Genomic DNA, 12,005 nt, shown 5'->3' with positions numbered 1-12,005 from the left:
ATTCCCAACTTTGTATTTCTTTAAGCTTTTCCAGTTTGCTCTTCTAAAATGATTACTGTCAATTTCCAGAACCCGCCTGAAAATTAGAAAGAGCTCCCGATTTATTTTTCCCAGGTTACATATTTTAACATTATCAATTAAATGAACATAATTAATGTCCTTTAGTTCTGTCCCCAAAATACATCTTTGAAATAATTTTTTGTTACAAGCAATACTTACGGAACTTCTGCTTTTTTGTAAAATAGATAAAAAATTTAGGATGTTGAAATGATAAATTAAAGGATAAAATACTGCTAAGGATGTTATTAAAAACATTTGTGTATGTCTTTAGGTACATGTATCTTATGTATGTACATCTTGCTTCCATGATAACTTCTTATTTTTCCTGCTCACATAATTACTATTTTTGATGCATTTAATAATGCAAACAGGCAATGTCCTTATATTAAAATGTGTTAAATTGTGCACAGAATGCTCTTTCATAAAATGAAAGGCAAACCCAACCTTGACCTTTATTAAACATGTTTTGTGATTTATTGTAATAGGTTTTTTAAAAAGCTCTTGGATCGAATGTTGCTTGTTTAAAAAAGCACATTGCACTAATAATTTTAAGTATTGCCTTCTAAGTGGATGATATAGTAAAAGCAATTTAATAGGATAGAATTTGTTGCTGAGGGGAAAGCATTTTTCACATTTTTCAAAAGGTAATGGAATAATTGGTGTACCCGGGAAACTGCAATGAGGGCGAAGTATGCAAAAGTGTGTGTGTGTTTGTGTGTTCATACGTACACACGCAGGCACACCCACATGCAAAACTTGCCTCTTATGTCACCATCATTAACTGAGTAACTCTATACCATTACTTCTGAACATTACAAATATTACTTTCATAGATGGGTGTGTTTATATGTGTGATACACAATTTGCTTTTTGTCTTTACATAACATACAATTCGCTCTGTGCATATGTATATATTAAAGAAGAATGAAGTGGGGCAGGTTACTTTTTGGTTTCTCTAAAACGTACGTATTTATTTTAATCTATATGCTGTCCCTGTTTGTGAAAGGCTTGACTTGTCCATACTTAGATAATCATCGGAAAAGCAAAATCTTTGGATTTCTATACACTAGGGTTTCTATTTGTAATAACAAAATGACAGCTAGTGTAATCCATTTTTTTCACTCCAGCTGGATGGAGAGAGAATCTATATTAAGAGTGAAAAAAACCAAAACAACCTCCTTTCTTCAAAACAAAATGGACTGATCTTTCCTTTGACAATAACCAACATTTTAAAAGTACTAAATAAACTCTCTGCTAAGCTTTTGTATACTGGGCTTTCATTGATGCCTATAAATATATTCCATGCTTGATTTAAGGTAATGTTCTACAAATGTAAACCATTATTCAGTTTGTACTAAACTCCTGCTTGATAGATTAGCCAAGGAAGAATTACAATTCAGGGCTGTCCTTTCCACATAAGACATAGATTAGTGAACCAAATCAAAAGCTCTGTGTAACCTAATCAAGACATTTGATTTTTAAATGTCTTGTTCAGAGATACTTTTAAAACAGGATGCTGCCTATTTTGAAGAGGCATTATACCATCATTTTGAATAATACCAGGGGGAATGAATGAATCCAACTCTAGTTAAACTTGACATTTTTTTAAGCACAATAATCAAATCCTCCTCGCTCTATGCTGCTTACGTGGTAGCATCAATTTTTAAAGCCCCTACTTTAGTTTGCATTAGTAACAGTACATAAAACATTAATGTACTGTGCCCACTCTGAGGTCCAAACTGAGGCCTGTTGTTGTTGTTTTTTAAATTATAGGGTTTGTTTTCTTTTTCTTGTTAGTTACAGGTAAATACCCTTTTGATCTTTTGATTTGATTTGTCATAGAAAATCACTCAGTTATTCATGCTGTATACAGACAAGTGCATCCAAACATCCCCCCCCCACGCATCTTCTAGTCAGACAGTGACAGATGTATCCTTAGCAAGAAAGTTGTCTAAATATTGATGTGGATGCAACAATCTGTCATCTCAATTGAAAGTTTAAAATCTCAACTCCCCCCCGCCCCCCCGTATAATGAGTCCCTTCAGTTAGAGCTTTTTATTTATTTATTACAGTTCTGAACGTTTTAGCAATAGGCTTTATGCGTTTGGGCTATTACAGTGTAAAAAGAATTGTCCATCTGGGATGGAGGTCTCTCTCTTAAATATCCAGTGTCTTTTTTCTTTCAATGGTAGCAAATCAAGGTAAACAGTCTCTTCTCATGGAATAACGGTTTGTAGTCATCTTGTTCTACCAATTATCAACTAAGAGAAAACTAGTTGTTATGCTTCTGCCAGCAGCCCGCGATGCCCTTGGTGTGCAGAGGGTTAAAAGGTATTATAATTTGAACAGAAGTAGTCTCAGGGCCTACAGCTGGCTAATAACAGAGTTGTATTGAGTGCAAGCGAGCCCCACAGCTGTGACTTTCGCCACAAGGCTCAGACTAGACAGGAGCGCTAATCAGCTGGGCCAGGCGGCCACTGGGGCCTGTGTCTTTATCGTCCAGATGGTGTGAATTTAGACACTTTTGTTATGCAATTGCAGGGAGGAGTTGGGGAGAAGAAAACAAAACAAAGGCCACCATGCTGTGAGCTTATTTGAGTTTGAAATTAGAGACAGATTTTTTTTTTTTTTAAAGTTAAGGGCTGAATTTTAAAACCATTTTAGTTGAGCTGGTGGGTGGGTGGGTGGGTGGGGGGGAAGGGGATGCATAAGCCTTTCTTTGATATAGGGCCTTATGGGGCATCTAGTTTCTAGGGCTGGCTTTGTTGTTCTTGTTGGTTGTTGCTTTTTTCCCAGTACGCTTCATATTGCTAGACTTATTGTATCCTGTGTGGGTCTGATTATATGAGAAAATGACATAGCTCAAAGCATGGTAAGGATTTATTTTTGTGACGATAAGAAGTCTTAGGCCCTGATCCTACAACTTTATGCAAGTGAGTAATTCCAATGGGACCAAAGGAATGACACGTGTGTGTGTGTGTGTGTGTGTGTGTGTGTGTGTGTATAAAGTTACTCAGGTGCTTAAATATTAGCAGAATCAGGATCTTAATTTCCACTTAAAGCAATGTTATGGGCCAAGTACTGGAGTCAGTCAGATTTTTACCATTGATTTACCTGGGAGCAGGGTTAGCCCAGTAAGGAACAACTATTATATAACGACCCAGTTGGAAGATTGTCAGTATTTAAATGCCACAGTGATAGGTTGTTTGAAGTCCCTTGGATAGGGGGGACCTGAAGATTTGAGATGGACTTCAGATGAAACTCCTGACTGGACTATCCTGAAATTTTGGAAATAATCTGATCCACAACTAAACTTGTCATCTTCTGGAAAGGGGTAGTGCTTTCAGGATAAAATATTTCATGTGTTCTGGGGCTCAGAAAGTACTAAGGTGAGAGGAAATAGTTTAGTCATCTACCAAAAATGTGCTACAGTGGAGGCAAACAATGAAAAAATGAATATTTGAAAAGTGCTTGGACATCTTCAGGTCAAAGGCATATTTTTAGTAATGCTTCAAAGCTCATTAATGTGATAAGAAAGTATGCAAACTAAATCTAACAATGAGATGGGTTTATACCAGGAAGCAGGTATGTTGAATCCCAAATCTGCGTAATTTAATCTAAACAACTCTACAATGTGCTGACAACCTTTCTTGGAAACGTGTGGACAAAGAGATTTGGTGTAGGTACTATTGCTTTATTCTGTTTGCATGTTATTGTGACATTATAATCTGATGTGTCTGTCTGAGTTATATGACCATAGGATATCTTTTGAGTATTATTGCAAAGAAAGGAACTGGTTTTTGTTAGTTAGCAATTAAAAAAAAACCACATCAGTGTAAAACTCCTTTTAAAAACTGAGCTAGTTTTTTTGTTTGATAGCGGCAAAGAGTATACTGCATTAAAAATGAACAAGAGATTTGCTCCTGATTTCATTTCCAACTGGTCATAATATATGCTGCTTTAAAATAGAAGTCAACCCTTCTACTCTTCTAAATGAGGGTTTTCTGTTTGTTTTTTCTTTAGAATAGAAAATCTGAAATCTTCAATTTTTATTACCAAAGTATGAAACTTTGTCTAAATGGCCAACGGGCAGTGAAACTTATACAAGGTGCACTCAAAAACAAGTTAGAAATGGGAGTGAAGGGAGGAGAGAGTCTCAGCGGTTGTAAATTATTATAGCTTCACTGAAGTCAATGGAGCTATGACAGTTTACACCAAATAAGTACCTCCCCCAGGGATTCTCATATATCTAGTGAATCCTTTATTTTGAAAGGAATGGACTCAGTGGATAACTGTGGGATTGAGGCAAAGGAATACAAAAAGTGTCAAAATCATTCACGTTAGTGCTGCTAATGAAAGAGATCTGCTTGTTGCATCCCATCTTGCTGGGCTGTGTAAACTCAGAAAGGGAAAGCCAGGCAGTTCCTGTCCATGCTACAGCTTGCCAATCGAATGCATGTACTTAAAATGCTTAATAGCTGTGAGATGGCAAGTTTTATGTCCCTGTTTATATTTTAAGCATTGTATATCTGAGTATTATTGACTTCAAAAGAGTTAATCCTTCATATTGTATTGCCTTGGACTCATTCATGCATTTTTATCTGTTTTTCCTCTGGTCAGAGCAATTCCCTGTGGAAAGCAGCTGAATTCAGGCTAACTAGGAATTTTGAAAATGCGTTCAGCCCCCTCAAAACCACTGCACATAAAATTGAACTGTCTGGGCCAAATTCAGCTCTCGGTTACATTAGCGTAAATCCAAATAACTCCATGAAAAGGCAATGGGACTAGCTGCTTGGATTTATGCTGGTGTAACTGAAGCTGATCCACTGGCGGTTGGGGCAGAAGGGAATTTTGATACAGTGTGCTTAAATGTTAAGCCATTTTGCTGATAAATGTTGTTTCCCGCTGCTAACATCCTGGTTATGTCAAATGGAACTGTTTGATTTACCACAGCATCAGGATTCTCATAACACGTCTAATGGGCTTGCCAGATAAGGATCCTGGCTTTTGGTTTTCAAAGAGAATGGGCATGTACATGGGTCTTGATCTGGTGCTAAGTGCCCTGTCTACATTGACGGCAATGAGAGTCGAGTGCTCCGTTACCTCCCAGACTTGGGCAGCAGTGCTCTCGCAGGATATATGTGCATGCATGTATGTACGTACACAAGCTTACACGCGCACACACACAGTATGCGTGTGTGTGTGTATCTTTTTAAAATAAAGTCCTTATGCTGTACTTCAATCATTGTATCCCTTTGGGGGCAGGGACCTTGTTATCTTGCATATGCTTGTAAAGCCCTAGACGTACCCATGGGAGAGAGAACTTGTATGTTGGTAAACTGGGTCCAAATTATATTGCATGTTCATCAGAGAGAGGCTGATGCATACAATTTCTATGCCATCCCATTGCTGACCACACTGTATAAACTTTGTTACATTCCCATTTATAAATAGGGTTAACAGATGTGGAATAAATGGGCAATCAATTATTACAGAGTCCAACAAGTTAGTAGGTTGCTTATAACCCTGGCTTGTCATCAGCTATGACACCTTCTACTGGTGGGCTTTTAACCGTCTAGAACACATGCTGTTCATGTCTGTTACATGCTTACAACATCTGTTAAACATTTATAAATGGAGCCTTAATATAAAGTGTGACCATATTGCTTTTCCTTTTGGCTGAGATTTTCAAAGGAGTCTAAGGGGAGCCGAGTGTCTAAATCCCGTTGACATTAAATGGGAGTTGGGCACCTCCATGAGACCCCTTTGAAAATCCCAGTTAGAATTTTCTGGATACCACTTAAATGTCCACAATGCCTTTAGTTCAGAGTTCATTGCTTTGCCGTTAATACTCACAGAAATCCTCTCATTTTGGTCTCCTCCCCTCTCCAGCCGGTGCTGTGAAAAGAAAAGTTGCGGCAACAGAAACGAGACTCCCTCGGATCCTGTGATCATCGACAGGTAGGAAATAAAGCTCTCGCTTCCACACTATCCACCAAACCAAACTGCTGGGTTCGCTTGGAGACAGCCATGGGTCTGTCTCTCTCCTGTGCTTTGATGTCTATGCTGCACAATCCTAAAGGGCTACCCTAAGAGCTGGTTATTTTCAGAAAGGGTGTGGGCTTCCTTCGGTGGAATTTTCTTATTTTAATGCTGTCCTACATCTACCAATTTAAATTTGACCAAGTATTCTGTGCATGGTAAGTCTCTGACTACTGTCTATTCACCTGGGATGGGATCCAGCTGGATCACTGGAATAGATACAGTTTCAAGTAACCTGGCAGCTTCATTAAAATTCCTCAACAAAATAATGATGTTGCAGTTGCGGCTTTTTTGGGAAACACGTGATCCAGGTTTTAAATGCATGGTTTTGGGATTACCATACATCTTCTCCAATTTCACATATTTCTTGGCCTTCAGTTTCTGAGGGGGGAAGTGTGTGTGTGTGTGTATTCAGTGACAATGTAAGGAGGCAAATTCAAAACTGATAGAAAAGGAAAAAAAAATTTTTTTTGCACTGCCTGCAGTTAGCCTGTGGAATTCATTGACACAAGATATTGAGGCCAAGAGCTTAGCAGGATATAAAAAGGGAAAACAAGAGTATGTAGTGTTCTTTTAATAAATATTAAAAAAATACTCAACTGAGCGCTTTATGTAGAGAGATCTTAAGACCTCATGCTTCAAGGCAAGTGCTTCTGTCATCAAGGGTCAGGAGGAAACTTTTTTCCTTGGGACAGGTTATTCTATAGCTACCTATTGCAGGGTTTCTTCTTCTGTGGTACTGGCCATAACTGGAGATAGAATATTGGAGTGGATGGACTTTGAGTCTAATTTCTTTGTTCCTCTGTTATGCCTACATTCAGTGCATAACATTAGTAGCATATCTATATAGCATCTTAGTCATAAGAATATTAGGGTTGGAAGGGACCTCAGGAGATCATCTAGTCCAACCCTCTGCTCAAAGCAGGACCAATCCCCAAATGGCCCCCTCAAGGATTGAACTCACAACCCTGGGCTTAGTAGGCCAATGCTCAAACCACTGAGCTATCCCTCCTCCCCTACATTTATACTTGGAATTAAGAATGGTCAAGTTAGTTTGAATAAGTATCTATAATTCCCTTTCCTCAAATTGTTACTAGACAATTTGATCCTAATCCTTTACAGAGGCTCTGAATTTTTTTAGCTGCTTTTTTTTCTTTGCCTTTATCTTTGCACCTTCAGAGTGTGGCTGAGACCAAAGATGGAAATGCCAAAGAACCACAGTATTCTGGCTAGAAAAAGAAGTGCTGGACAGGTCATATTGAGCTTGTCTGCACAATTTCTAGCCCATATTTGGCTGACTTGAGGTCTGGTTTGAGTCTGTATTTGAGAATTATCCAACCTCAAGTCTGAACTTCTTGAGGTTTTCCCATTGCAGCTGGGGAGACAATATGGTGCACTGGCTGAGGAGTCAGAAGATCTAGGTCCTATTCCTGGTTCTGCCTCAGACTCTCTGTTTGATCTTGGGCAAGTTACTTTCCCTCTCTGTGCCTCAGTTTCCCCATCTGTAAAACAGGAATTATGCTGTTTTAAGTGATTTGAAATCTGTGAATGTAAAATGCTTTGGAAGGGAAACTGTTATCTTATAGACAGCCCAGGGCTTTTTGTTCTAACCCAACCTTTGCAATACTTCATTTCTGAGGGATCTTTGAAGACATTAAGTGTCATAAAGTCCTTTCACCCCAGTCACCTTCATTGGTGAGAATTCTGCCACATGTTAATGATAACACAGGGCCCTACCTGTAACAAAGATGATTCCCACCAGATACATGGGAGTATGTTCCAGATGTCTGTCGACTGTTTCATATGAAGCTTGTTCCTCTTTCTGGCAACCAAGAGGGGGACTTTTTGCCAAATAATTACAAATCAAGTAGAGGGGGATTAGATGCACTACTTAGCTGAAACAGTCCATGCATTATACTTGTCTTTAAAGGCCGTCCTCCAGATCAGGGCTGGAGCAGTGTGGGTGGAGTATGCTCTGCCACTGGGGAGCAGTGGGGTCTAGTGAACAGGGCACTGGACTGGGAGTCCGGAAACCTGAGTTCTTTTCCCAACTCTGCCACTGACCTGCAGTGTGACCTTGGGCAAATTGCTCACCTCTCTGGCATCTGTTTTCCCTCCCACCCTTTGTCTGTTTTGTCCATATGGATTATGAGCTTGCCAGGGCAAGGACAGTCTTAACCTGAGTGATACTATAATGTAAATAGAATAATACTACCAATGATGTACCTATTCTGTGGATAAACAGAATTTAATTTTCCAGAATCTGGCAATCCGGCACCTTTCACAAGCACCGAAAGGCCTTTTAGGATTTTCAAACTAATCAAACAAAACTATAGTCAATGAATGATCCCCTCTTACCTCCCCACAAATGCTTGTAAGTTAGGGAGTAGTATGTGTTTCTGGAACCATCTGAGAAGCTGGATTCTAATTATTTTACATTGTTTATTGGTAGAAAACAAACTGCTACAGCTAGGCACGCCGCACAGGCAGGTCACATTCCTCCACAGTCATACGTGCTGATGGGTGTGTGTGTATTTAAAGAGAGGGTTTTTTAAATTATTATTCTAATTCAGGGGTTGGCAACCTTTCAGAAGTGGTGTGCCGAGTTTTCATTTATTCACTCTAATTTAAGGTTTCGTGTTTTTAGAAGGTCTCTTTTATAAGTCTACAATATATAACTAAACTATTGTTGTATGTAAAGTAAATAAGGTTTTAAAATTTTTTAAGAAGTCTCATTTAAAATTAAATTAAAATGCAGAGCCCCCTGGACCAGTGGCCAGGACGCAGGCAGTGTGAATGCCACTGAAAATCAGCTCACGTGCCGCCTTTGGCACACGTGCCATAGGTTGCCTACTCCTGTTCTAAATAATGACTTGTTAGTTTAATATTGGCTTCCTGTATTTATTTATTGTTCTAACTTAAAAATATTAAGGTTAAAACTATTCTTAGAGAGAGCTCTGCCATAGGTTGAAGCAATATTTAAATATGGAGATTGGGATGTTACAATTTAACAACCGTGTTGGAATGTAGCATTTCTTCGGTGAGTGACTTTCACATACTTGAAGGCAACTGTGGCTCTGGATTGAAAGGAGCTAAAGTTCCATCTACACTAAAAAAAATTAATAAATTGCAGGCATGATGACCGAGATCTTTGCTGTCAGCAGGGCTCCCGCTGACTAGTCGGGGGGACCCTCTTACAACATGACCTCATTCTCTTCTGTTGGGCAGGTAGGACCGATCAGTGCTTTACCATGGCCCAGAAATGTGCTGCAGTCTCGTATTTTAGCACAGTTCAGGGTCGCTGGTGAAACACAGTTTAGTCAGTGTGCAATGCAAGATCGAACCATGCCTGGGGCTCATCCTGTTGTCTGGGGTTTTCCAAGGAGCCTGAGGCTGAGGAAGTGAAGTGGGAGCTAGATGCCAACCTCCTTTGGGCTGTTCAGAAAACCCCAGCTGCTGTAACTGAATCCTCTGACCCAAGTGGCTGATGCCACATAGATAGACCTTGGTTCTGCAGACTTGAATTTACTGAGGGGGAAATTCCTTTCCTTTCATAGCAGTTAATGTTAGTCTTGTCTTGAGCAAGGACTGCAGGATCAGACCTAGAGAGAGAATGAAAAATGAAGGAAGAAAGAAGGGACATTGAAGAAAGCTTGATGTTCAGCTGCCTCACATCCAGAATGAATTTGTGCGAGAAGTGAGACACAACTAGAGTCTTCCATTTAGAAGGGAAGGAAAACTGAGATCACCAAGGGGCTGGGTGGATTGAATATGATGCACTAGCATTCCCTTTCTGCCTCATTCAGTTCATATGCATTGCTGTTGCTGCAAGGGTTTGTGAGAAAATGGTGACTGGCACATGGGAAGGCCCATTTCCATTGTAATCCCTACCATGGTAGGGGACCTGATTGTTACATGGCTAAAACCGGATTCCATCTTGCAGCATAGAAGGGACTAAAACATGCTGCATCACTGCGAAAGGCTGCAGCGCGGTCTGGGAAGAAACCAAACACTTCTTAGTCCCCTCTGTTTATTGTTTATATTCACAGTGCATGCTGGAGTGCCCTTTTGTTTCAAGCAGCTTCCCCAGACATTGAGGCAGTTAGTGTAGATAAAACTAAGACCCTAACTAAACATATAGGATGCTAACTTAAGAGTGCTAGGAGCAACTAGCCCAGAGTCTATTCCCAAGCTGATGCAGGTTATGCTCTCCCCATCTGACAACATATTAATCTGACCATGCACTCAGATTCAGCCAAGAGGCTGAATTCTTGGCCCAGACCTTCAGCTGGCACGAATCAGTGCAACTCCATTGGAATTACGCCAGTTTATGCCAGCTGAGGATCTGGCCCCCTCGTGTTTTATCAGAGATGTTACAACCCATCCTTTGAGCTGAAGAATGCACCTTTCACCCCTTTAATTATTTTTTGCCTTTTGCCTGCACTCGTAGCCTGGCCTGTTGTAAATTCCACCCATGTGGTGCTGTGCAGTGACAACTCGGTGACTTTTGTGGCTGAATCATGGGCATCTTGTGTTTATAGTTAAAGACGGGGAAATAGTTCAGTGGGAAAAATAACATCAGGCAGCCCTGAACAAAGTCCAAAAATCGTCATGCAGAAAAAGCCTATTGCTGCTGTAACCTTTGCTCCGGGGACTCGATTTAGATCCTAAGGACCTAGTAGTTATTTTCTTCTCAATCTTGGAAACTGATGTTTTTCTATATGTATTAGAGCATGAATGTTGCCTCGCTTGCATTCGCCATCCAGCCATCTCCCTGGGTAACTATCTGTAAATTACCTAATATGGTCCACACCCCTCCAAGCGAATGCTGATGCAGAATCCCCCTAAAGACTCATTCCAGCCTTACCAGCGGAAATCACTTACTCAGCAAAACACTGAAGAGTTATTGCAGTTTTAGGAGCAGGCAGGTGTGCAGAGCTGTTATTGACAGGAAGACTCTTTCCCCCAGTGCTTCCCCTAACTCATAGCTTTATGTGTTTACTCTTTAGCACACAGATAATGTTGTCAGCAGGATGTTGGTTGGGTGAGTCTCACTTGGGTTGTGCTCTCCCAGTGGTGAAAAGTTTTCTCGGTTGTTGCTGTGTCATTCAGGATTTGATCCGACTGCACAGTGTCCATTTCCCGGTGTCTGGAATATTGTGTACAGGGGGAGTTTTTGGAATAAAATCAGTAAATTTCCCCTCTGAGTTTTTTCCCCTCCCCTTGCGGTGGGCCAGATTCTGATCTCACGCACCCCGGTTCCAATTTGAAGATGCTTCCGTGACTTGAATGGAAACACAACAGATTTACACCGGCATAACTGAGATCACAATCTGACCCATAGCTATCATTAATGCAAACTATATATTGTACTTGTAATGAGGAATCTTGCTACCCTAAATCCTGCTATTGCAGCCTTCCGTATGCAGAATGGGTCAGATCTCCAACTAGTGTAAACAGACCTAGCTCTGCTGGTTTCAGTATGTTCATATTTCAGCATGTTCATGCATTAATTCTATACCCCAGCCCAGTCCAGAATAGTTCCCGAATGGGTGTAGCCTCCATTGGATCCTCCCTCTTGGTTTATTTTTTAAGTTATCATCTAGGATCTTGGCAGCGTTATGGACTCTGCAAAATTATCATGTTCCGCCAAAGCCAAGTTGGAGTCTTTCCTGTGGCTGAAATGACACTTAGTGCTGTTGCAATGTATGGCAGCTTCTGGAATGTAGGGTGTTGCCTCCAAGACTAAGATTTTCTCATATGCGGAAGGAAATGCAGGATGACAGTAAAACAGTGCAGGAATTCTTGAGGCAGATCTTTGGGAAATTATAAAGCCTTCCTCTTGCCAATGAAACTTTGCAAGCTTTTGTGGTCTGTATCCTAGATATCACTGAGTCTGGTTA

At 40.3% G+C, this 12,005-nt stretch overlaps 1 protein-coding gene across 3 annotated transcripts in view; it reads left to right on the top strand.

Annotated features, from left to right (window-relative positions):
* The window catches only part of EBF2 (EBF transcription factor 2), a 178,799-nt gene that overhangs the window by 9,530 nt on the left and 157,264 nt on the right, over positions 1-12,005 (top strand). For all 3 annotated transcript variants that reach the window (XM_045004698.1, XM_045004697.1, XM_045004696.1), the window contains exon 6: positions 5,953-6,021. In XM_045004698.1, the coding sequence (XP_044860633.1) occupies positions 5,953-6,021 (69 nt within the window). The remainder of the gene's footprint in view (positions 1-5,952; positions 6,022-12,005) is intronic.

The sequence above is a fragment of the Mauremys mutica genome, chromosome 2 (assembly GCF_020497125.1).
Source record: "Mauremys mutica isolate MM-2020 ecotype Southern chromosome 2, ASM2049712v1, whole genome shotgun sequence".
NCBI classification, from domain to species: Eukaryota; Metazoa; Chordata; order Testudines; family Geoemydidae; genus Mauremys; species Mauremys mutica.
This window is presented reverse-complemented; position numbering and strand designations above follow the sequence as displayed.